The sequence below is a fragment of the Hyposmocoma kahamanoa genome, unplaced genomic scaffold (assembly GCF_003589595.1).
Source record: "Hyposmocoma kahamanoa isolate Upper Pololo Valley unplaced genomic scaffold, ASM358959v1 210, whole genome shotgun sequence".
Taxonomy (NCBI): Eukaryota; Metazoa; Arthropoda; class Insecta; order Lepidoptera; family Cosmopterigidae; genus Hyposmocoma; species Hyposmocoma kahamanoa.
The window spans coordinates 577,424-604,649 of NW_020653731.1; the positions used below are offsets into that span (position 1 = coordinate 577,424).

The following is a 27,226-nucleotide window of genomic DNA, read 5'->3' on the forward strand; positions in this document are numbered from 1 at the left end:
TTAATGATAATAATAGTACTAGTGGTCTTAAGTGGACTGGTTGTGCGAGTTCATCAGTGTCGGATTTATCAGTCGATTTGAAAGATACACTAAAAATGCTTTTTTGTGAAACCGTTCAAATTCTTAATAAATTACAAGCGTCACTACAGAACACGTTGATGCACTTGAGTGCTTAATAATGAAAATAATGTCTAATGTGAGGTGACCTTTAGTAGTTCATCAATACGCCATTATGTATTAGGTTTTCGACTATAGTGCCTGTACGCATTTTTAATCACAGCTAAAGTTTAATGTTTGCAATGCTTTTGAAAATTGTTGATTATACATATATATGCATATATATGAATAAATATATAAGGTATATGCCTTCAAACATTTTGATTATTTGTTAAAAATTACACTCGAGCTCTCCACGTGACGAGAAATTCATAACAGTATAAAAACCCTACCTCTTCTCGAATTTAAAATACGGTTCATTTTGCTTCGGTCAAACGGCAGGGACACAGGCTTCACTTTAGATTTTTTTACAAACGAAATTACAGCCATTTGAAAATGTATATCGTATAGAATACGTATTCGGTTTAGTTCAGTTCATAAAAAAAAAAATTGGTATATGTAAAATATCTATTGAACACTGCGGTTTTCTTGGAAACCGCAGTGTTCAATAGATATTTTGTGTTCATTTTCCGCCATGAAACTTTTTAGGAATCGTGTATTCACAGTGCTCAATTTGACTATATATTTTTTCCAAAATGATTAATTCAACGCTTTTACTATTATGCGAAATCAAACAAAGCTATATGATGTTGCACAGACTCTTAAGTCTTTATAATAAATCGTCAACGTATACACCACGTCGCGTCGGTACAAATTGATGATTTAAAATTAAGAAATAAAATTAATAATAACATTTTTGGATGACTATGGAAAATTAGAACAGGAGGTGTACTATAAAATACTTTGCTAAAAATGTTATCATAAGTCATTTACCTAGCGTATTAAATTGAATTACACGAGTGACAGTTTATGTAAGTAGACCTGCTTTTGAGTGTGAGTAAACGTGATTATAGGATGAGTGAAGTGGGAGGGTTGAACTCCACTTGTCAGCTCACATCAGTACCACATCCATACTAAACGGAATGTGTCCTCCTGGATCATAAAGATCCACATGAGCCAGAGTGCTAATAAATAAAATCTAATGTGCGATGCAGTGCGGGCGTTCCGGTGTAAGTGATGTCAACCGTCAAAATGTGAATGTCTGCTGTCAAGTGACAACCAAACCTTGTCAATAACAAACAACAAAACAACAACGCACACACATTCCTATGAGTGACAACCACACATTACACCCAAACTCACTAGAGAAATAAACGTAGGCCATACAAATATCTTTCTTTGATATTGTTAATTGAATGGCTACAAAAAATAATCTTCAAATAAAGTTATCCAAGAGTAATAATGTACCTAATGAATTTTACTAATTTACGGAATCAAATAGTTACTATGAATTATAACGGATAAGTTTTGCAGAACGCCACAGATGTGACATTTCTAGGATTAATTGTAGATTATAAGCTGAAACAACAAACAGAGAAAGTGTACATTAAATAAATAGATTTGATTTTGCAGAATCGAGATACGGCCTTATTATTTGGGGGAATGGTACAGAGTTTGAGAAAGCTTTCATTGCTCAAAAGATGTGTATACGAGCTACCTGCAACTTAGCACCAGATGTGTCATGACGCCCTTATTTTAAAACGTTAAAAATATTAACTCTCCCCTGTTTATACATACTCGAAAGTATACTTGTAAAGACGAATCAACATAAATTTATACTCGCTAAAGGTATGACTGCTAGAAGCTAAAGAAACCCTGATAAAGTAGTACTAGACACAACTCCTAAGACTAAATGCTTCAAAAACAACTGTTATGGAATGTGTGGTTTTCTTTAATAAGCTACCTTTTCATATTAAATGTCTTCCTTTGATCAGTTTCAAAAAAGAACTGCGCAAATGGCTCTTAGAAAAATAATTTTATTCGGTGGACGATTTTTTCAAATTTAAAGACTGATCCGTATCGATGCATAATTATTCTTGATTTAGTTTATCTAATGTATTAATGAAATTATATTTTAATGTATTTTTCACTTCGCATGCTCTTAAAGTTCGTATTTATGCTGGGTTTAGGCTGCATAAAATAGGATTTTATGCTCTAGTGCATAAAATGAAATCGTCGTTTAAGACCGAGGCAATGACGCCTGCGCCAACAGCCACACACACTAGAACTTTATAAACAGTTTTATTTTTATTTTTTAATGCGTGTTATATTACAAAATTAAAAAAGTAGGCTATAGTAATTCTAATAAGTTATAAGAAATAGAAATGCATAAAAAATAAAAGCTTGTAAAATATAACTGAGCATTATGTAGTCCGACCTGAGTCACGTGTAGAAAAAAAGTAGTACATTGGCGGGATTGTCGTAATTTTACATTCAATTTTAATTAAATAATCGTTTATTTGTAATATTGATGTTTAATTTCCTCGCAATCGAAGTGAAAAGCAGAGTGTATAGCTCGTTCATAAAACCCATCTTACCCTCGACTTAAGTATCCTCTCTCACGAGTATATCAACTCTCGCCTGCGGCTCGGGTGGATATACTCGTATCGGGTAAAATGACGCGTTTTATGCACTTGTTGTACAATCTACTATTATTATTATATTTAAATGCTTTTGCCAAGGCTAAATATGATAACTTCATCAATTTAATTTTAACACCAACATTTATACTGTGCTTACAATATCTATAGCGAATAAATGAGATTTGACTGGATCCAGCATGGTAACCGTTCGACCACACACACAGCACACTTAGGTACCTTAGATACTTTGTCAGCTACTTTACAATGTGCCCTCTATTGAACAATGTGCCATTTGCCATATTGTGAATATTTTTAGGAATAATTTACCTTTAGGTTGTAAAATTGACCGGATAAGTTAGTTATTTAGTACCGATTTGAACGACCACTACTTATGAACTTAGGTTTAGTAATCGAGTGGTAGAAGTACACTCCTTGGCATGTTTGTTTTTAATTCACCTTTATTTGTAAGCCTAATGGATCATTATTTTACACATTCAAAGAGAAAATGTTTCTCTTTTCGCGTCCGTACGCTATCCGTATAGAATGGAATCGGAATAGCAGAATAACATAGTTTGGCAGAAACACTGTTCTCCCGTCGCTCTCTATTTAAAGTAACTAACTTAGACGATCAGTTTTATTAGTGGTGTTATTAATATATGTATATATCAAAAGTAATGTTAGTTGTAATGCTTTAAGCGAATCTGTATTAAATGTTCCATATAAATGCTTTGTTATGTGTATTGTGAATAAACGTTGTCAAATTATATATTTTTCTTTTCATTGACTAGTACGTAAGTACGTACATTATGAATACGGATAACGACACATCTCCTTTTTTAATTATCCTATCTCCACTCCCACCTTTGCGTCACTACCTAAATTTAAGTTACTTAACTTTAAAAATATAACTATAACATTGCGTCATACATCTCGCAGTGACTGTAATGCTTCTCCACTAATGTAATGAACCACTTTCTAAAATATATGATAATATAAGGTAACAGACAATATATTATGATGAATTTTTTTATTATTTACATTGTGAGATTGTCTACTCATCAATACGAATATCTTATAGTATGTGGACTATCTCACATACAATATATCAACTGTTCTATATTAAATGATTTGAGTGAGTCCCCTAATCAACATCGTCAAATATCTTCATCATCGTAAAATAACAAGAAACACCATAATTACGTATATCATAATTGATAACGCCCTAGGAAGCTTAGACAGTTTTTCATACTTGTTGCTGTAGTTTCATGAAAATAATCTTTAGCTGAGATTATTATATCCCAGACTTTTTTATTTCTAAATTAGTGTCGCTTTTTCTCAAAATCGAGATTTATTTATGAATTAAAATCTTTTGCTCCAGGAATACATAAACTCCTTGGCATCAGATGACCAAACCGGCATGGATTCCTTTCACGAGTGCCTTCAAGAGTATGGAGAAGGATTGGAAGTAGTCCAAATATGCTGCGAACCTGAAGACTCTTCGATTAAAGACGAGGAGCTCTCTGCCTTAGCCGACCTTAGTTTTGATGAATGTCATCTTAAAAATCAAATAAATGAACAGGTAAAAGGTAAGAAAAAAACCGAAAAGGAGAAAATCAATGGAACTATATTGAAATCCTCGAAATCTGACGAATCCCTGGAGCAAGATGACTTAACAATAACTGAAGATGATGTTTTAATAACTCCTAGAGAACTCCCTGACACAAGAAGCAAGTCTGCTGATAGAAAAGGCGATGATAACAGGTGTTTATCAAAACAGCAAAGTAAGGATATATCCACGTCAGATGAAATGGTCTTCGCTGTAACACCGACGGGCTTGGAAAGAATAAGTTTTGATAAATATTGGAAAGAGGATGAAAATAAAGAAAAAAATCTTCATAAAGTCAAAAGTGAAGAAAGTTGGAAAGAGTGCCTGAACTCTCCTACAGACATAACAAGTAGTTGTTACGATACAACAACTAGGATTTCCGTCCACGAAGAAAGTCATTCTTTACTATACATCGACCATGAGATTGATGGATACGAAACGTGTCTAGACGATGATTCCACGTCTGCAAAGAGTACAATAAAAAACGGTCGTAAAATGAACGGCGATCCGGAGATCAAAGAAACAAGTAAACAAGACAAAATAGCTATTAGAAACAAAGACAACGACGCAAGTGCCAAAACTGCCATTGCTACAGAAGAAGTGACGTCGTACGGACATCCTTACGTCCAAGAGCATATAATTAAACAAATGAAATCATTAAGAATCGAACCTTTGAATATAAATATAACTAATAAAAAGAAAAAACGTAGTCCAACTAGGCCGTCCAAAAGTGAACGAAAATGCATTGAATATTACAATGATCAAGATGAGTGTTTAAAAGAAATTCGTCAAATGAAATTGGAAGAAGAAGAAAGAAAAAACAAGGAAGTACAACAGAAGCTCTTAGAAAACAACACAGCGGTAATGGAGAAAAAATTACAACTAAAGAAGCAGGAACCAAGTGAGGAATCAACGGACTTAGAAACAAACTACGTGCCGGGATGTCATAAGTGTTTTTTAGAAAACTATGCGTACGCAATAACAAAAGCGTATATGGCTGAAGCTAAAGGGTGTAAATACTGTGAGGTGATACGTGATATGTTAGAAGTGCCAAGTTCTATGCGTGACAGAAGAATGTCAGCGCCGGCTTTAGTGAATCTGAAGAGTTCGTCAGAGACGGAAGAAGAGGAGTTACTGTTGGTTCCAGTTGTAAATAGAAGAAAATCAGCTGGTCCGTTGAAGTTTCTTGTGCCTTCTCGGAGACCGAGGTAAATTTGCTTTATTTTACTATTCAAACTTTAGCATCTTGAAATAGGGTTCATAATAAGTGAAAGCGAATTGTTCGTAGATATGAGAGTTTGTAAACACAATTGATAAGTAGCAAGTTATGTTATTTGTTTACGTTCTACTGATCTTTATGCTACAAAACGTATTCACCAAATGAGTGTAATGTACTAGGAAAGACGTAAAGAGTAATTATTTTTAATTTACTTATTAGGTCAGTAGCAATCTTTCGAAATAAATATACTTATGCAGTTTGCTGCATGAAGCAGTGATAAGAAACGAATAGTGAAATCGAGAATCTATGTTAATATAATATAATCGATGTTAATGTTAATTATGTACTGAACGCGTCATACACGCTTTAATTAGTGTTATATTGTCATAGTAATAACTGGCAATGGCACACGTCAAAAAAAATTGGACTTTTCGTTAATGGTAAGTAAATTTCAACTTTTCGTTACCACAAAAGTAAATTTTTTGCAGGTAAATAAAAACGTTCTTGTTCTTATGACAGATTCAATTAGAAACATGATTTACATAAATAAATATCAGACAACACGACATACGTTGCTCTGATCCCAAAGTAAGTAGCTAAAGCACTTGTGTTATGGAAATCGGAAACATCTACGGTACCACAAATACCCATACCCGAGACAATATAGAAAAGTTAGATTTCTTAACTGACCCGGCCGGAAATCGAACCCGGGACCTCAAAGATGGCGACACCATGAAAACCGGTGTGCCAGCCACTCAACCACGGAAGCCGTCACAATACATTAGTAGAAACAAAAATCGTTATTATAATGGTGTAATGGGTTTGATGTAAAAAAACGTTAATTCAACATAGTTTTTAATTGAAAATAAAAACAGGAGATACCGGAAGCGAATTAGGGGGCCCGAAACAAGGTTGACTAACCTATGCTCCTTAAAAAAAACACAAAATTCAGCAAATTTTTTTTTATAACCGAATCCAAAAAAAGGAGGAGGTTCTTAATACGACTGTACGTTTTCTTTGTATGTATGTTACGCGATAACTCCGGCTATTTGTGAATCGATTTTGATGATACTTTTTTTTGGAAAATCTCAGTAGATTTCATTTAAATTTGAAGAAAATATTCCACCCTTAAGGGTGGCAAACTAGGGGATGAATGACTTTTGAGGGCGGTTATTTACTGACATTGTTTACAACGCAAATCTACTATTATAAATCTACTATTCGATTGTTATTAGATGTATTTCAATAAAATTTCTTTTCTGTGCTCTGTAATAAATGCGTTAGAGGATAGTGAGATCATTTTACAGTACGAGCCTATGCACACGTCGTTTTCTTTTTTACGCACATACGACGCGCTGTAGTGAATCGATTCAACCGTGCGCAAACATCGCGTTGCAACTGTTGCTTCATTTCAAAAATTAACAAACAATACTCACATTAAAACTATCTCTTATCAAGATGTGATATGACTATGTCTTATCAAATACTCCGTGTACCACGCCAGCAGATCAAGCTACACATTGACGTATCTAGTTCCGTTGCACTGGAGGCAATTTTCGAACAAAAATATGTAGTCTGATGTGCTGTTGACCGTACATAGGCTCTAAGAGAGTATATACTTTATTTCAAAAAGACATTTCGATGCCTTACTTTCTCATACTCGTATCTTATAAAGAGTGATTATTCAGGGGATGGCAAACGTTCTATTTATTTTAAATTTCTTATCAAGTGTTAATTTAGATGCATTACTATATGAATAGGAAAAAGCTAGTGTGTGAATATGAGGGATATGTGATGTGAAATCGGTCTGCAAAATTTGTATATACCTACCATTGACTTACAAATAAATGGACGACGGGTCTAATACAAAAACCACGAAAAAAATGTCCCAAGTCAACCTATTTAAACCCAGTGATATGTAAAGGAATATGAAAAAGCTAAAACGTTGAATTTAAATTGTAATGTCATCGCAGTACTGTCTAATTTTGCTTACTTCGATGTCAGTCGAACAAACGAAGACTAAAGCGTGAATGACGCTCTGTATACGATTTTAACGCCCTATAAGTTCGTACACTTTTTAGCGCGGACCCGACGTCCATATAATTGTAAGTCAATGATACCTACGATTCATTTTTTGCATTTCAGTAAGTTTGAGCAATCATGGCGATTGATTCATTTGTTAAAAAATCGTGCAATTTAAGATTCACCTCTCGGTGTCTATCATAAACGCTTGAAAACCCACGCAATATCATGTTGTATTTTCGAGTAAAATATAGTAAATTGTTCAGAACCTCTAGCGCTCACACCAAAAACTAAAATTTGACTATACACATCTCACTGCTCACAATACTTTTTGGCGGCAGAAATAGGTAAGGTAGGAGTATTTCCCTGGCCAAACTTCACTGTTTCTACTGCTACTGAATTCATTTTCAATTTGGAGAACCATTACTCCCCTTTTCAGCTTTGCCGTAGTCGGCCAAACGGCCTTAGCAAGATCAGGCTAAGTCCGTCCGTGGTGGCACTGTTAAGGTTTCACCGCGTTACGGCTTCACGTGGAAGGAAATCTTTTGTCAATGCGTAGATGTGTGTTGCGTATGCCGTAAACGTGATATGATGTTTTTCTCGCACCGAATAAGTGTGGTGGCCACAAAATTCTTCTTATATTCGGCTACATCTATGATCAGGGATCGGAATAGGTAGAGATTTTTTACCTAAACTTCGAGGAACATAGACGGAAAATGGAGACTGCCTTACGACATTATTTTTTACGTCCTGGATCTGGAAATCACTTAAGAACATTAAAAATTGACGTAACTGGGGATAGACAGGTACACTATATTTATCTTAACTTTGCGACTCACAGTGGGTCGGATCTGCGATATTGGGGACATTGAATTGTTTTTCACTATACCTCTCTAAAAAAAATGCCCCATTGTTACAAAGTCTTAGTCAATCCATTCTTGGAATCAATACAGATACTACACTTTAGATAGATAGGTCGCTAGATTGCTTTACTTCAGCTACTATCACAGCTTAGCAGTCGATACAACTTCAAATAATGGCTTTGGTTGATTCAGCATAACAGTGAAAGTGTTAAGTTAATCATTTTGGAAATAATATTTGTAGCCTTAACTCGCAAAGGTCTGAATGGCACTGCCATTACGCTCGTCACCCTGAGACATAAGTTGACAAGTCCCATTTGCGTGTAATTTCACCAGCACCCTTACCCTTCAACACCGGAACGCAATAATGCTCATATTACAGTTTGGCGGCAGAACAAGGAGCTCTACTGCAATTGAAACTAGAGTTAATAGAACTTTTACATCCTCTAGGTTAAATCTGCGACCAAAACAGTGCGTGAGCCGATCGAGAGAAGCGAGCATGCCGCGGCAGCAGCCGGCGAAATGGCAGTATTAATCTTCATTGTGCAATTAAGTACAAGTGTACTTAATTGCAGAATGTTGACTAATAGATACAATTGCTAATTTATTAGCCTAGGCGCTTCAAGTATTTGTAACGACGTAACGTATTACATTATTTATTTAATATATATAAATATTATATTTAATATATAGGTAATTAATTCATTAAGTTGGGTAATGATTATATCTAACGTTTGTTATAACATTACTGCTTGGCGGCAGAAATAGATGAGGTGGCAGTACTTCCCTGGATGATCTCTTTAGACAGGCCTTTTAATATATTTTAAATAGAAACCACTGTGAGACTCAGACATATTAACTAAAATAACGGATAAATTCTGACGGAAACAGTTTGAGTTTCTATCGAGACACCGCCGCGGAATCTTATGATTAAGGACCACGAATTGGTTCAAAACACGTCGAGCAAAAATTGACTCGACGACTTAAATATGTGAGTTATCCGTTATTTTAATTACACCTTTAGTGTAATTTGTTATAATAATATTACTGCTTGGCGGCAGAAATAGATGAGGCAGTACTTCCCTAGATGATCTCTTTCACGAAGAGCTCTACTGCTTCTAAAATGCGTGTGTATGTACCCGATTACTTCGACATTTGTGAACGGACTGCGATGATTCTCTTTTTGTTAAAATGGGGTTACCTCTATAATGGTTCCATCCAAATTTGAAGAAAATGTTCCACCTAAATTAAGTATTTATGGGACAGCATACAAACGACGTTATTTTCTGCCGCCAAGCAGTAATGCGAGCATTACTGCGTTCCGGTTTTGAAGGGCACGGGTGCTAATGAAATTACATCAGACTTTTGAAATTACGTCTTAAGGTGATGGGCGCAGTGGCAGTGCCCCTCAGATCTTTACAACTGTTATGGACAGGCGTGATATATTAATACCAGAAAAAACTTTGATATATTTTGGAAAATTTTAATAGAAGCAACTAGTTAATAAGAATTCGTTCAAGGAAACACTGCTACTGTACCAGTTTCCTGCCATCAGTGACATGAGCATTACTGCGTTTCGGTTTTAAGGGCAGTGGCTGCAGGTGAAACTACAGGCTCATGTGACTTGTTAATTTTATAATCTCAGGCGTCGCTAGCACCTCAAACCTATGAGATTGAAAACTCCATCAGCTCATCTCGCCCGCCCCCTTTACCATCAGACGTCCAGACGTACGGCGGCATATCGTCCTTACTTGGTTATTAGGCCCTCTTGGCGTACTAAGCGCAGGAATGTAATTTCCAGCCTGCGATTGTTTCCTAGCAAATCCAACCCCAGTATCTTTGAGGTGCGACTGAATAGGCATTTCGGGGTGAAAGCTAGAGTACAGGTTTCGGCGTAGTTTAGATTCCAGATCCCTCACAAACTGTACTGTGCTTGTTAATGTATGTAAACTACAATTTTGTAGTTTGTGATGGTATAAAATAAACTTTTTTCCATTTTCTATCGTAGATCATATCCTATCTTTGCTCCACTCCAGTAGTGGTCAAAAGCAAGTCCCTTTACTTCTCTATGCGGTACTGCAACTGCACCATCTGTTTTTTCCCGATAATCATAAAAATAAGGCTAACTTTACTTCGTTTCAATCCATTTTAAACAAACAAGTCTCTTACCCGACCTTAGACGGTTTAGTGTTGGCCAATTTTACTGCCAACTACAAATAAATAAATTAATTGAATGAATAGATTTGTTTAATTGACTCATAATAGCGGGTTTCATTACATAACTTAGAATAATAACGCATAGAATGATAGTTTCATATCAAACGAACTGTCACAAGTGAGGCAAAAATCCAATTCATGTAGGCTAGTTTTAGTAGTAGGTTAATTTTCGGTTTTAGTGAATATTTATATAAAAATACAACTTGAAACGCGTTACTTCCTTGTGGAATGTGATGTTAGTGTCTATTTTATGTTTTTCTGACGTATTTTTACACTCACATTACCGCACATTTCGTCATTTTTAGCTAAAATTCTTGATCTTTTCGCGGTGCAAGTTGACCTTGAGCACTGAAGGCCCACCCGCTCGTGTAGGCCCATTGGGCGCGCTTCAATTTGCCTCACTTAGCGTGTGCGGACTAGGTTTCTATGCGTTATTATTCTAAGTTACATAACTCATAAAAGCATAAATAAAATTTCCGAAATCTTAATTTTAAATCCTCCTTCAAATCCTTACACCTTAGTTACTCGTTCGATTACGATTGAAGTTTTCCAATACACCCTATTGTTGCTAGCAAATTCCAATTTCCTTATTTGTCATAAGATCCACGGACCTATACCAACCAACTAATTCGGCTAAGTGGTCAATTGGGTACATGATGTAATTGCACTGAAGTCCCTTTGGGCGCGGAACACTTTGTGCCTCTAATAATATTATTAACTACTACGATAACCTATACCTGAACCACACAGTTATAAATCTACTTTACGAAATTTGCAATTACCTGAGTGCAGCTAATGACGTATGTGGTTTTAAATGACCACATAACTGTATATGGATACGATATGTAATTGATTATGGATCCAAACGACAACTGTCAATTTGATTTGTTCTTCTTCGTATTGTATCGATGGCAAACACTATAATGTTTTCATCATGGTGCAAGGATTTGCCAATAGACGTAAGGTACCTATAGATTGTTGCCCAGGGCGCAGCTGTGTCAAGCGTACTGGAAGGGAAGCGAACACGTGGAGAGCCTCCTTTCATGCATCCTAAGATTCGACTAGTTAAGTTAATTCAAGCGTTGAAAATAAGTTTATATACGACAAACTTGACCACGTCAATAATAAATATGGTATGGGTGAAGATATTTTTTTCTTAAAAAATAACAAATGCATTTAGCGAGAAATACAAGGCAGTAGAACTCCTTGTCAAAGAGTTCGTCCAGTGAAGTACTGCCACCTTAACCATTTCTTCAGCCAAGGAGTCATGTGAGCATTACTGCGTTCCGGTTTTGAAGGGTGAAGTTATAGACACATGGGACTTGTCAACTTATGTCTCAGGGTGACAGGCGCAGTGTCAGTGCCCCTCAGATCTTGCGATTTAAAACTCTGAGTCTCACTGCAACTGTTATGGAAAGGCTTATAGCTTACCACCAGGCGTCACTTAACCTACCGTAGGCGCCACGAGTTCTAATTACTAAAACGAAAAATTTTGCCACTTTTGTGGAGGACGAGGCAATCACACAAATAAAATGCTAATTACTAATGCATATCACGGTCATGTCGCTATACACGCACACTACGAAATTAGGCAACACTATCGTACCTTTACGCACACAGTAACTTTGATTTTTTTAATATAATATCAAGTGACGGGACTAACATGTCATGCGCCTGATGGTAAGCTTCACGCCTGTCCATAACAGTTGCAGTGCCACTCAGAGCTTTCAGTCGCAAAGATCTGATCAACACCCTGAAACATAAGTTGACAAAACCCATGTGTAATTTCACCAGCACCCTTACCCTTCAAAACAGGAACACAGTAGTGCTGACATTACTGCTTGGCGGCAGAAATAGATAAGGTTGGTTTAATGCTAATACTGTCGCTTCTACTTCTGGCCGTTCTATGTATCTTTGTTAATTGTGTATAGCAACAGTCACGTTAGCGATTCAACAACTAACTCACATTTAAATAATAAGCAATTACCTATTTAATGTAGAATAATTTTTATACCCAATCTTTGTCGTTCGATATTTCAACTGTACTATATTTAGTTACTCTTTTCTCATGTTAAGTGAATGAAAATTATTAATGAGAAATAACATCTTTAAACCTAACCTAATGCCCTTCAAGAATCGACAGGAACCACATGTTGTACAACTATGATAGAATATACATAGGTACTCATATACACAGTTATAAAAAGATATTTCGATTTCGCCGTAGTCTTAAAAAAACCACTAAAACCAGTACAATTACATGATAAATAAAAAAGAATCCTTTTTATTAATCAAACAAATGAACTTTTTGAGGTTTTGTTTGAGAAGTGAAAATGGAAAGCAAAAAAGAACAATTAATTACAATTCTCGGGTCTCAGTTAGGATTATAAAAGATTAGTACCAAAACACTAGACTTGTGATCACTAGGGATGTTAATAGCCGTTTATCGATATCGATGTCTATTTGTTTTGTGACTTTATTAATGGACTAGTCGATTCAAAACGATCTTTGACCTCAAAGGCATGTTTTAAGTGTCCTAAAATAATTATGGCATACTTAAAATAAAACCCAAATGGAATTCAAAACTACCTTTTGTCGATCCCGTTAGAAGTTAAACCTTTAAGTCCAATTTAGAAGTATCTGGCCTTTATGCGTACAGTTTTACGACGTGACCGAGTAAATAAATATTTATCGAAATTGTCGTGTATAAATATGGGACACTAAATAGAATAAAAAACATTTTTTTTAATTTCCTACTCGAGAAAAGTATAATTATTTAGTATAATAGATTTTTTAAAGAAGGCGTTTTCTGAAAGTTATCGATAAATCACTCCTCGTCACAAGCACAACACTATAGAAAATTGCTAATGCCAGTAATTGAATTATGGCGACCGACCTCAATGCCTCACTTTAAACCGAAGTCGCGTACTCTGACCACGCTCCGTCCCATTTCGGTTTCAACCGAATTTATTATACAGATTTTTATAAATATCGATTTCAATTATCGATCCTTGGCGAATGAGCAATTTTGGAAACACTAGTTGAGGGGAAATGTAGTGTTGTTCTGTTGGTGTTCGGGCTTAGAATCGGTGAGTTGATTTAATTTAATTTTGTAAAATTCAATTACGTGACGGTAATCGTATAATATATAATATACGTATTTGTTGTATACATCTAGTTAAGGGTATTGATTTTACAGATTTTCATTGAGTAACATGATGATTCGTTTAATTTTGTGTGAAATTACTCCACTAGTTTGTTATAATTATTAAGATAAAGATTGAACACAAAGAAGAATTTCTTCGACCTGGCAAGATTCGAACATGTGTCTCTGCCAAACCAGAGCCATCGCTCTTACTAGCTGAGCTACAGATCGAGTTAGTCTACAGATCTTTTGTATTGAATTTTTTAAAAGAATTAATTTTATTTATAACCGACGGTACTAAAACACGTGTTAGGTATGAATGTGGAGGGATATAAGGGGAAAGGAAGGCCAAAGGAAATGTGGATGGATTGTGTAACAGATGACATGGATAAGAAAGGTGGGAGTATGGAGTCAGCTCCATACTCGGTTGATAGGGGAGAGGGTTGTGCCGACCCATCGAGTATATAACCAGAAATAGATACAAAATAAGATCCATCCATCCCTAGCAACTGATCAGGCAAATGACCCTTAAATCATTTTTAAATATCAACTCTCATTTGCACTAAAATCACAAATTAGACCAACGACTGACCTGTGTGTACGTCTCCGTAAATTCCAAAAATATTATGTATGTATTTGTAATAAAGATCTCTAACAGACGTCTCGTTCAATTCCCGGGCCGGGAGAAATATTTGTATGGCCTATATTTATTTCTTTCGTGTGTTTGGGTGTAATTTCTGGTAGTCTATATGTGTGTCCATGGCACCCGCGACACAGGGCTTCCCTTGTGTGGGGCTATGTTGAGTGTATTGTGTGTGTTATTATTATAATTACAAAACAAACAGAATCACATTTCATCGGTAATTAAATATTAAATATGTAATTTTTCAAATTTCGTCCATTATCGTCAAGCTCAAGTTAAACTGGTCGATTTGAAGTGAAACAATTGACGAGTGTCGTCAATTGTTTCGAATTCGAGCTGGTCAATCGGAGCGCAGTTGTCATAGTTTTCAAACAAATTCAATGATATTTCGTCTCTATTTTTCTGGTTTTATACTCGATGTGCTGATCTCACCAAGCGTGGGATAAGGACAGGAGAAGAAGAAGAAGCATTAAAATACTTGTTAAAAGTGACTCTTGCTACCACATCAGGACCAAAATGTTTTTTTTTGTCAACTGTGTAAGGTTTTCGCAATAACTAAACACGAGAATTGAAAGTATTTTTTAATTAAATCGCGTACATTTGTTTTTTCAAACAAACCATCGTCTCGGGTTCTTTAAAGGTCACAAGGTCACAGTTGACTAATTAGCTCTTTCAGTTAAAGCGCTTGGGGCTACGTGTTTAGAAGACAGGCAACTTTCTCCCATAGCATAGATAGGAAGTAAAATAAATAGTTCTTAGGTTTTCGCGATTGTTACACATAGGAAACGAAACTATTTTTATCTGACTTCAAATAATCTTAGTACAGAGTACTAAAAAAATCAACCTCAGAAGTAAGTGGAATTACATATAATTACCAAGTGTTATTGAAATCGGTTACCGGAAAGTGCGCAAACCCGGATTCATCCCCTAGTTTGCCACTATACGGGACTTGACACAGGAGATAATAAAAATTGGTTCTCACTACTCAAAGTATATTGAGAGAGAAAAACACCTTGAATTGGAGAATAGCTGATTTTGCTATTCTCCAATTCAATGTGTGTTTCTATACCATTAAAATGATAGCTCCTTATAATAAAATTTAGGCGCTATTTATAAAAATGAATCTTCACGCGTGAACAGCCACCCTTGGAGGTGGATGATTTTCTTTAAAATTGAATGGGACCACTACGGAGGTTCACAAATACTGGAGTTATCGCGTAACATACATACAAAAAAAAAAACATACAGTCGAATTGAGAACCGCCTCCTTTTTTTAAAGTCGGTTAAAAAACTATCTCAATTCGAATGTTTTTTTTATGTATGTTACGCGATAACTCCGGTATTTGTGAACCGATTTTCATGATTCCTTTTTTGTTGGAAAGGGAGTATAATTCCATAATGGTCCCATTTCATTTTGAAGAAAATCATCCACCTCAAAGGGTGGCTGTTCACGCATGAGGATTCATTTTTATAAATAGCGCCTAACTTTAATTTAGGAGCAATTATTGTTAGCAATTATTTAGTTGATATTGCTATTTATCCAATTCAAGGCGTTTTTCCCTCGATATACTTTCAGTAGTATCGTAGTGAGAACCTATTTTTATTATCTCCAGTATCAAGTCCTGTATAGTGGCGCACTAGGGGATATTTCAATGAAACTTAGCAAATAGACGTAATTCCACGTACTTTTGAGGTCGGTTTTTTTAGTACTCTGTACTGAGATTACGTTGATTCTTTTTTGTTGGAAAGAGGGTAACCTTGGTCCCATTTAAATTTGAAGAAAATATTCGTCGTCTAAGGGTGACAAACTAGGGGATGAATCCGGTTTCGCGCACTTTCCGGTAACTGATTTCTTACTGAGTAAACTGAGTAAATTTTGAGTCGTTTGTTTTTATAAAAAAGTTGTAATTATTTCGGATACAAATTGCATATATTTGGTTTTTCAAACAAACCAATGCATCGGGTCCTTTACATGTCTCATGATTGCGGCTGACTAAGATGGTGTCTCAACAAAATGTACTCGATTTAGACATGAAAAAAAAATAGTTTCATTTCTTATAAACGTTCCTTATCGAGGTTGGCTTATTGGGTCTTTTGCCGTTTCATGTACACGTGGACATGCCCCATTGTGGGGCCCACACGCAACAAGATTTATTGGAATAGATTACATTCTGTTTTTGACGGTCCGATACACGTTTCAGACAGGTAATCACACAAGCACCGAAATTCAGTCATTTCGGCGCCATCCAATTTCGTGTCATCTGAAATCTCTATTTTGTCAAACATTTCTAAAGCAGAGTGGCGATCTCTGATTAATAGATTTGGGAAGGCGCTATATTACGCTAATGCATTTTAGTAGGTTTGGTGCTAGCATAAAAAATCAACCATAGGAATAGAAATGTCGCTAATTTTGTTTGAAAATTATCCGCCCAAAAACTTTTGCGGTCCGAGACTATTCGTTGTGGAACATTTCGTTGCTTTCTAGATTATTGACTTAACAGAGCGTCAAATAAAAAAAAAACATCAAGATGATGGATAAAAAAAATCGTACATCGGGCTAATGTTGTCACGTAATTATTTTAATCAAAAGAAAGCTCGGTGTCCTATTATCAATAAAATGTAGCAGTTTTTGAATACACCATCTTCTTATGTCGATACTTTTGTATTTTAGGATTATATTGACCTTGAATAGTATGGTGCTGACTGCGTTGTCTGATCTTCCCTCGTAGAGGTATTGGGGCACAAGGGGCACAACGGTAAGTGCTGCATGGACTGTGTTGGGGCACCGCAGTCATATGGACTAGACTAGCATCTCTGAAACCAATAAATGGTTTCTTATTCTATTCTAAACCCCATTTACACATCAAGATGTGTTTGGCCACACGGGCCACCGCAGATCGCAACCTGGTGGTAATTACTCTTGAGGTATGGTGAAACCAGGTGGTTGGGGGTTTTTCCGTTTCCACAGTGCACACTTAGTGACATTTGGATGGTCACTCGTAGCCTTTGTGGTGCGCAGGAAACTTTTACGGATTTTGAGGCAAGCTCGGGGAATTTGGTGGCCATATAAAGTGGGTCGACTGCCACCCTCTTGCTCAAGCTTCTCTGCGGAGCATGCTACATTCCGACACTGAATACAGCAGTATTAAAAAGACGGAAACTTGACTATTTATTGATTATTGATGAAATTGTGGGCACATGGGACTTGTCAACTATTGTATATCTCAGGGCGATGGGCGCAGTGGCAGTGCCCCTCAGATCTTTGCGATTTAAAGCTCTGAGTGTCACTTGATATTATAAAAAAAAATTGAATCTTTAAACTTCTTTCCTGAAAAGTTTTCATTTTGTAGACGTGGCCATGGGTGTGAATTGTTAGGGTCCGTTGAAAACCAGCGTCATAGCTCATTCACGGCTGTGCCTATATCTGAATGAGATCCTTTTACATACACCACAGCCGCACACATACCAGCATAGTATTAAGTTATACAAAATTTGTTGTTTGGTTTAAATCATAGTTTCCCAAAGTGGTCCCTACCCATGTGGCCGCTGAATGAAGAGTGCTAAGGGGACAGTAGGAGCCTCGGAAGCAATTGGGGGCGTTGATAGTGTCCAGGGGATGCTACTGCATTTGAAAAAAACTGAACTGTATTATCTATGTATATGAACTACACTACGTATACATATATAATTTTTTCCTTGAGGATTTTTATATAAGTTAATATAAAAAATACTTGTTTTCAACTATTTTTTGTGAAGGTGGGCGTTGAATTTTTTTTCTTGCCTAAGTAAGGCGGTCAGCCAAAAAGTTTGGGAACCTATGGTTTAAATGTTAGCTATGGTGTTTTTTGTATTACTTTTTTTTTGTTTTCATTTACATTACTTTTTTGTGTTTCTTTCTTATAATGAGGCGTTGCAGTAAATGGTTTCTATTACTAATTGGTGTACATACAGTTTGAGAATTAGTTGCCTTGTCGTTCCTACGAGCAAAGAGCATTATAAATCTCGTTCGTCCTCTACGTAATTTTGCTAATATTGAGAGTGAAGTAGAAATCATCCAAGAGTGGATTAGTTATTTCGCTCTGCCGGGCGGAAAATTGCATCACTGGTGCATTCCGTATACAACATTCACAGTGGCTCTTCTTTGATGTTATTCGTTATTATGGTAGAATTTGAAATAGCTGACTTAATCGGAAAATGATTCGTATTTTGAAAATTAACACATGGAATTCATAAACACTCTAATTTAGCTATATTACCTGTAAAGGGCCCGAAACGTTGGTTTGTTTGAAAAAACAAATATTCCCGAATTAGATTCGAAAAATAGTTTGATTTCCTATATGTCTTTTTTATATCATGTCGGAGTAATGACTAATAACCGCATGGGCCAAACAACAATACAATGCTCTAAGCTGTAGCTTATATAATAGAATGAACAAACTAAGTCCGATTTACTCCCTACCGAAACACACACTTAAAAAAGTACTTCAAGAATTACTTTTAACACTAAATTACAATGACATAGAAAATATGTTAAAATGAAGAAAACCACAACATTCCATTCACTCCACACACTTACACCCAAAACACACACTTCAATTAATACACACTACAATAATTACAAGGTAAAACTCTTATTACAGTACACTTATTTCAATACACTTATTTACGTATACTTATTTGCTACTGAAGCTATTCGTGTGTACTATTTAAGCACTCAATGTTGAAGTAATCACTAACTCCTAAGATACAGGATTACCTAGTTTAGGAGTTAGGGAATCACAAATGTTGGCATTTCTTTACTATATTTTTATGTTTCTTTTTATGTTGTGCCTTGTAATGCCATTGTATTTCATTTTTCTTTGATCAATAAATTATTATAAATTATTATAATTTGCGTAGCATATACATAAAAAAATACAGTCCAATTGAGAACCTCCTCCTTTGTTTGAAGTCGGTTAAAAATCTATTTAGCTACCAAAAATCAGTGGTCCACAAATGTAACTATACAAGGCGAACTTCACATGTCTTCGAATGTGCCACTCTCACCCATCTATTGCCCGCCTGCAACTTTGACAATGTCGCCCACCCACCACGTTACAGGACGTCTCACGTTTCTGCATCCATTTCTTGGCCACCATTCTGTTAGCACCTTACTCCACCTGTGTTCACTACGTGGCCGGCCCAGCTCCATAAACTCGTTATCTGATCTCCTATGTCCTGGACCTTAGTTACGAGCTTAGTTTACGAGCAAATGTGATAAAAAGGACCATTTACAATAGCGATTCTTAGATGCCTAGAAATAGTATTGTAATGACAATGAAATGTAAGAAATAAATAAAATCAAACATGACCTAGAAACAGTAAACAATAGCTTTCCCACTATTAAAATAAATTGATTGTTGACGTGTTTACACTTCATTTCAAAAAGGGACTTAATATTACCACGTTGCAGTAAAACGTGTGATATTTTAGATGAGTTGCACATTCTCTAAATCGCGTACATTTGATTTTTAAAACTTTGCAAAAGAAATCCATTATCTAACCAGGATGCTGAGAGATGCCATTGAAAACTTCTCTAAATATAGTGAAAATTGCTCAGATTACAAAACAATGAAAATTATAATAAAATTGAGTTAAATAAAAATTGACACTGTTAAACTCAGATTACAAAACAATAAATACAAAGCAACCTCTTGTTTTGTAATCTGAGCTGGTAAATATTTCGCAAAACATGCAAATATGTATCGTGAATTGATTTTTTTTTTTTGGTAAATTAAAAATAAGGTATTGTAACGAGACCACTTTAAGGCTATTTCCTAAAACGCGATGTTAAGATTTTCCCTCGGCACCATAAGTAGATGAGCAAAGTATCTATTTGTGAATTCTGAATTCAATGTGTGTACGGCTCCTACTGGACCACATTGAACTATTGACTGCGATCGGGTTGTGTACGAGCACCTACCGGACCTCCCGTTACGCCCTTCTGTACTTTAAACTTTATTAAAGGTTTCACTTAAACTTTACTAAGCGTTTTTTCCTTCACTGTCGACACGAGCCCCTTTGTCACGGCCCCCCTGGACTCTGTTACAGTATTTAATATTTTTTTGTAATTTCACTATTAAAACTGCGAACCCGGATTCGAACCTACGATCTCTGCTCGAGAGGCGTTAGGTTATGACGGTGTGACCTCCTTACACCGTCATCTCACCTCTTTGTATTGCCTCTCTCCGCTTGTATCTTATCATTTTTTTTATTTTACATGTATTTAAATTTTAAATTTGAATTGTTCCATCTTCCTTCACTTTCTCATTTTGTTTTCGTACCACGGTCACTCCCAGCTCGACCGCCAGAACAATCGGAGCTGTTAATAAGCTAATCATGTGTAACAATTTATAAGTCTACAGCCTTCATGTATGTATTTCTGTAATTCAGTTTCTCGGCCCATTTAGGGGTAAGTGCCTTAATAATAAAGTGTAGGGAGTGTTTTATACTGTTACACCTGTTTTTTTACATTTACCTTTATATTGTTCCAGCCCTTTCTTTAAAGTTTACTTCTTTAATAAATTTTGTGGACCGGATGTTTCCCATTTCATAGCCGTGAACCTGTTCACGGCTAGTTAGGGTTACAACCCTTTCAAGGTCAAACCATTATTAGGCTCTAACGGCTTCTTCTTCCTAATGATGGCTTAAAAATACAAAACAGAACACCACCGAAACGAGAAACGCCCAATAGCATCCTAAATTATGCTCTCCGCATTAAATACAATAACGAATTTAAAATGTTGTGAACAACCAAAAATGTATTTTCATCATTGCTCAAAATCTATAATCTATATTTGATGAATTAAAAAACATCGCTAACAGTAGTCAATTAAAAAGCAAACAAATTGAAATAGGTTACAATTCATTCCTTGAAATAGGTTACAATTTATTCCAATGGCTTTCTAGGTCACCGACCGGTCACCTGTTTATTCACAACGTATCGAATAACGAACATACATATATACAGACAGACATATATACAAAGGAGACAGTGAATTCGTTCGTGTCGCCATTACTAAGTGATTGAATAATTGCGTCCTATACAGTCCAAATCACAATGGCCGGGTAGTTTTCTAATAGCAAACTTGAACAATTTATATAAAGTTTAAATTAATATTAATGGAACCCCGATACAAAACAGCGAATTCTAAAAGTCCAACAAAATTAACCATCTACCTACTACGACTCTACGAGACCAATCCATCGAGTACGAACTCAGTGGGTCTACCTTTAATAAAGTTTAGTTTGTACCTTCCAGCTTCATTGTCAGACCCTAATCACAATCTGTAAGCTATTCAATGAGCTCACACACAATAGTTTTCCTGTTATATTTTTTTTATAATATCAAGTGACAGGACGAAGAAGTCGTGCGTCAGATGGTAAGGGTCGTTGTGCCATTTAGAGCTTTAAATCGCAAAGACCCTGAGACATAAGTTGAAAATGTGCTTGTCACTTCAGCGCTCTGGTAATCTACACGTCTGTTCGTAACGGTTGCAGTGCCATTCAGAGCTTTAAATCGCAAAGATCTGAGGAGCATTGCCACTGCGCCTGACACCCTGAGACATAAGTTGACAAGTCTAGTTGATCAGCCACGAAGATGTAAAAAATCCATTCATTTTATGGCTGAGATTCATATATTTACAGGAAAAAGAGCTACATTGGTAATAGTAGAGGTCCGAGGTCCTTGTAAAAGAGTTCGTCCACTGTGTATTGCCACCTTATTTGCGATGTGAGCATCACTTTTTGCTTTTTTTTATATATTCTAAGTGCGCATTTGACCTCCATCTCACCTGATGAAAAGTGACGATGGAATAAACACACCTAAATAATGCCTATTCCCTCTCGCCTTGAAAAGGCCCAAGTTATAACGTTCAGGGAACAAATTCTGTAGGCAGGGAATTCCACTCCATAGCCGTTCGCCATATATAAATGTTGAAGCATAACGCTTCGTGCGAATCTTTGGAATATCCACAACATAGGGGTGGAACCCAAGCCTACGCCTAGTCGCCCGGTGATGGAAATCTCTGTGATATATCCTATAAAATACCGATAAGCAGGCAAGTTTACAGCGGTGTTCAAGGCTCTACAGCTTTTCAGTTTTGAAGGGTAAAGATGCTGGTGAAAGTATGGAACTTGTAAATTTTTGTCTCAGGGGGACCGGCGGAATGGCAGTACCCTGAGGAGGCATTGTTACTGTCACGGAAGAAAAAAAACAATGCCTTAAGCCTCGATTACTATCAGAACTGAAGTCGCTAATTCTTAATTTGAAACATTACAAAATCTCGATATTGATTGGTCGTAGTTTCAAATTTGAACAGAAATAACAAATTCTGGATTTTTAATATAATTTAAATTTTATTTTATTATTTTATTTATACCAACAATACCTATTATTGCCAGTTACGACGTTTTGATATTATTTTGAAATTTCAATCAATGTGCTGCCATCTAGCGGTTAATAGCTGAACCACGACGAATTGGAGTTATTAATTTAGTTCTCCAAAAAAGAAGCGACCATGTTGCCGGGGTGTAAGCTTTACTTTCGTTTCTTGTAATAAAAAAACTTCGATTAACAGAAAATTAAAAATTGATTAAAATAAGACTTACCAATGATATGGAATACCATTACGGATAATATTTTTGGTGCGGCTATAATTTTATACTCCAAAACAGCAAAGTAATTCATTTTTCTACGATTTTATAGAAATTTACGCGAAAAAATTGACACGACCATACCGTACAAAGCGAAAATAGCGAACTGAGCTCACATGGGTCCTATGAGACCTAAGGTTGACACGCGTCTGAGGCTAACTAACCACTTCTACTGTATTTTCTGTAGTGGCTAAGCCTAGTGGCTTACAACTTGTTCGTCTCATCTCATTTATTTATCGCATGACTTCGTAGATGTGATGCACTTCTAACATTTTTGTGGGGTGCATAAAGCTACTTTGCAAATAGTTACTTGGATTGCATCTAATGTACCACGTGTTGTCACTATGCAGATTCCACCTGGTAGCTGTTTTGTGCTCCGTTACTATATGATTGGTTGATAAAGGCAACTATGCAGCTAGGCATAATGGTACCATACCACATAAAACCCAACAAGTAAATTCTGTCATTTACATATCTCTCGACCCACTGCCACATACATATGTTAGTGAGTCGACGACTAGATATTTAAGTTGAGTAGAAGCTAACCTCTGTTGCTGGGCTGCGCTCGTCCGCGTCTCTTGTTATTAAATGATATCACCCTGAACAGCGCATTGTAATTCCACTCTATGCCGGTTACCAACAAGAACGTTCTAATAGTCCAAAGTTTAAAGACGGGTCTTCTTAGTGCATCTTATTCCTGTGACGCCGTTGTTGCTGTGGTTTTTGTAAACAAAAGTGTAGTCTAGTGTCTTTCAATAGGGTCACATATTGCATGCATAGTATCTCATAGCATTTCTATTTTCCTGTCAGTTTCTGTCCGTCCCCGACGATGACGGTGACTGTGTCCCCGGACCGGCGAGCAGACGCCATCGTAGCTCAACGGTGGGGTCCTGCAAGAAAGGTCGCGTTGCAAAGAATTCCCGGAGAACCGCTTGGTGTAAGCATAGTTGGAGGAAAGGTAAGGTTCTTTCAATTCATATTGTCCTGGTATTTGTTTTAACTTACTGTACGTATATTGTGTATACACGTACAGTAAGTTAAAACAAATATGGAACATTCGACAAATTATTTCATGCTGATTTGTCGACAGCCACGGAGGTATGTCGTCACGGAGTTTCGTGATCTTTCTTAACCTCTGAGTAGATGTCGCCTGTTGCTTCTCCATAGAAAAGTGTCAATAAAATACTGACTAAATTCATGATTTACACGCACACATATGTGGACGTTACATTGAGACAGTACCGTGGACATCGATGTGTCTGTATGAGGTGATACAAGTATATGGTAGTACCACTGAATATTTGACTAACTTTTACTAACAATAAAAGTAATGTTTTTAATAATTCAAAATGATACAACGGCAATCATCCTAATTCTGTCATGGCCATTATTTTATACAAGAATCACTTTAATTGAATAATTCTATATTGAATGAAAGTGATTCTAGATGCACTTCTTAAAAAATACTTGATAAATAATTTTCACTGACTTTGAACTTTTCTTTTAATAGGTGGACATCGTCTCCACGACTGATAGTGATGATGGAGAGGAGAAGGCAATTTTCGGGATTTTTATTAAAAATGTGGTGCCTGACAGTCCCGCGGGCAACTGCGGGGAGTTACATGTAAGTTGTTCTAGTATTATTCATAAAGGACGTCTGATTGCTGCGAAAGCATAAATGTGGTCCTTCAAACAAGGCGTAAAGAGGTGTCTAGGACAGGGATTGTATCAACACTGCACTAGGTTTCTTCGCATTCGTATTCCATATTCCATGTAACATCAGCTAGAACAGAGCTACATGTCTGTCATGTTGGAAAAGAAAAAGAAACCAACATTTTCTGTGGTTTTGATTATAACTTTTATAAAGTGCTTCATGGAATCCCAGTTTTGGGAGTTCTTCATTTGTATTATTATTATTATTATTAGGATGGCATCATTCAGGGCCTATGCAGCCCCTAGTTGATCTATTGTGATCACCACTAATTACTGTTCGACTGAATAATTTTCCTGGCTCCGACAATCTTTATATCCTCTGGTAGCCTATGATTTCCCAGTATTGAACCAGGAAGGAGCAGCATTGTGTAAGGAGATGCAGAGGCGCCTCATGGCAGAATCTACACTCTATATTTTCTCTCTGCATCTCCTTACATTCTCTTTTGTAACATTCTGTTAAAAAATTATAGCGATCTAACTATAAATTATCATCTCAGACGGGAGACAGAATTCTGGAAGTAGACGGTGTCTGTGTGAGATCAGCGCAGCACGAGAGAGCTGTGCAGTTGATCAAGGCTGCAGGGGAGAAAGTCACTCTTACCGTGCAGAGTCTATTGGCTTGGGTAAGTATTAGAACATTAACATGCAAAAAAAACTACCCCTACTGGTCAATTTCAATATGAGTAACATGCTTCATATCTTCGAAGACTTTATAAACCTTGTGTGGTTCTCGCAGATACAGTCATGATGTCTTTTAAAGCTGCGATGTCTTGTATACGAGCTGTTTAAGCCAACACTGCAGCTACGGTACCTACTTCATATTGATATCGTATATGTCTTTTGATTGGTACAGTAAAGCTACATGTGACCATACGTCAAGACCCTTTAAAAATAATACGAACTACATGAAGCAAGTTATGCATATTTGAAATTTTATTTCTCCTATTAAGCATGAAAAAGAAATCGATTAATTTCGTTCGTAGAATCTTTAAACCTTTCTCCTGAAAAGTTGTCTTTATGTGGTCTTATAACACCATACCATCATCATCAGCCTATCGCAATCTACGGCTACACATAGGCCTCTTCCAAAGCGCGCCATTTCGTCCGTAGCTTGTCGCATTCCATCTGCTGCCAGCAGCACTTCACAAATCCTCACTCTATCTGGCCAGAGGGCGTCCTATGTTACGTTTGCCAAGCCGTGGTCTCCACTCAAAAACTCGCTATCCTCATCGGTTGTCGATTCTTCGACAGATATGGCCAGCCCACTACCACTTTAGCGTGCTTATTCTACCAGCTATGTCGACCACCTTGGTTCTCTATCGAATAACCTTGTTTCGTGTTTTGTCCTTCAGACAAACTCCGAGCATAGCTCGTTCCTTAGCACGCTGAACGACTAAAAAACTGGTGTACTAACCGTGTCGTGAGTGTCCACGTCTGGGTCCCGTATGTCATAAGTAGAACGCACTGATTGAAGACCTTTGGTTTTCAAATTTCTTTCGGTAGTGTGGGTACTTATTATGACACCATACAGGCCAGATAAAATCGAAAGCTTTTTGCCAAGAACTTCAAATGGATTTTTTTATTAATTATGCAGAACACAGACTCGTCAGATGTAGAAGTATCATCTCCACCTCCTACTCCCACGCACATTGCAAGAAAGTCACCGGTACCACCACCACATCCCGATGACGTACCGGAACATGAGATTAAGGTAATTTTATTGAACATTTTAAATAAAAAAGTTTTTGATTGAAAATTGGAGATTTGAAACTATATATTATAATAGGCATATCAAATACGATTGGTAGAACATAAAGAAAAGTGGTTTATATTTAGTTTTGGTACATAAATTAGATGCATAATCCAGTATAGATCCAGGTTTTATAAAAAACAAAAAAAACAGCCAACTTCAGTACCAACAAAGAAAAAAGGATTAAAAGAAAATTTAATAAGCAGGCTAAGTAGCACTAATATTAAAAATAAAAAATAAAGTCACAAAAGCAAGGCGGGCAGATAATCGCAACTGCGTGCGATCGCCATTCACTAAACACCAGCACAAAAGAAACGTAGGCATGTCTGGAGTAAACAATATACAGTACATTCACTGTAGTTTAGCAACCACTTAGCAACATTGATTTTGTTGCATATCATGATATTTTTACTAACATAATGCTAATGTATTTTTGTGAAAATACGTCATTAGTTTGTTAGTGTTATTTATTTATATAAAGATGGAACAAACAAACGGTTCTTTGTGTTTCAAGGTGGTAAATTGTATAATACAGCAAATAAAATACTGTCCATATTTTCCAAGTCTAAGCCAGAGCTTAGGAAGACTGTGACGGGCTGGTTGCTTGCACTCAATTACGAGGAAACTGAACATCTCCTTCGTGCAGTGTATTAACATACACACACACACACACACACACACACACACACACACACACACACACACACACACACACACA

General features: G+C 36.4%; 2 protein-coding genes across 2 annotated transcripts in view; both read left to right on the forward strand.

Moving 5' to 3' along the window:
* The window catches only part of LOC113227331 (patj homolog), a 195,665-nt gene extending 190,515 nt beyond the window's left edge, over positions 1-5,150 (forward strand). Inside the window, exons 17-18 of the mRNA XM_026460224.1 lie at positions 4,018-4,853; positions 5,027-5,150. Coding sequence (XP_026316009.1) covers positions 4,018-4,853; positions 5,027-5,150 — 960 coding nt within the window. The remainder of the gene's footprint in view (positions 1-4,017; positions 4,854-5,026) is intronic.
* Positions 5,151-5,189: 39 nt separating this feature from the next.
* The window catches only part of LOC113227332 (multiple PDZ domain protein-like), a 26,621-nt gene continuing 4,584 nt past the window's right edge, over positions 5,190-27,226 (forward strand). Inside the window, exons 1-5 of the mRNA XM_026460225.1 lie at positions 5,190-5,453; positions 23,856-24,003; positions 24,556-24,669; positions 25,256-25,381; positions 26,353-26,469. Coding sequence (XP_026316010.1) covers positions 5,239-5,453; positions 23,856-24,003; positions 24,556-24,669; positions 25,256-25,381; positions 26,353-26,469 — 720 coding nt within the window. The 5' untranslated portion in view covers positions 5,190-5,238. The remainder of the gene's footprint in view (positions 5,454-23,855; positions 24,004-24,555; positions 24,670-25,255; positions 25,382-26,352; positions 26,470-27,226) is intronic.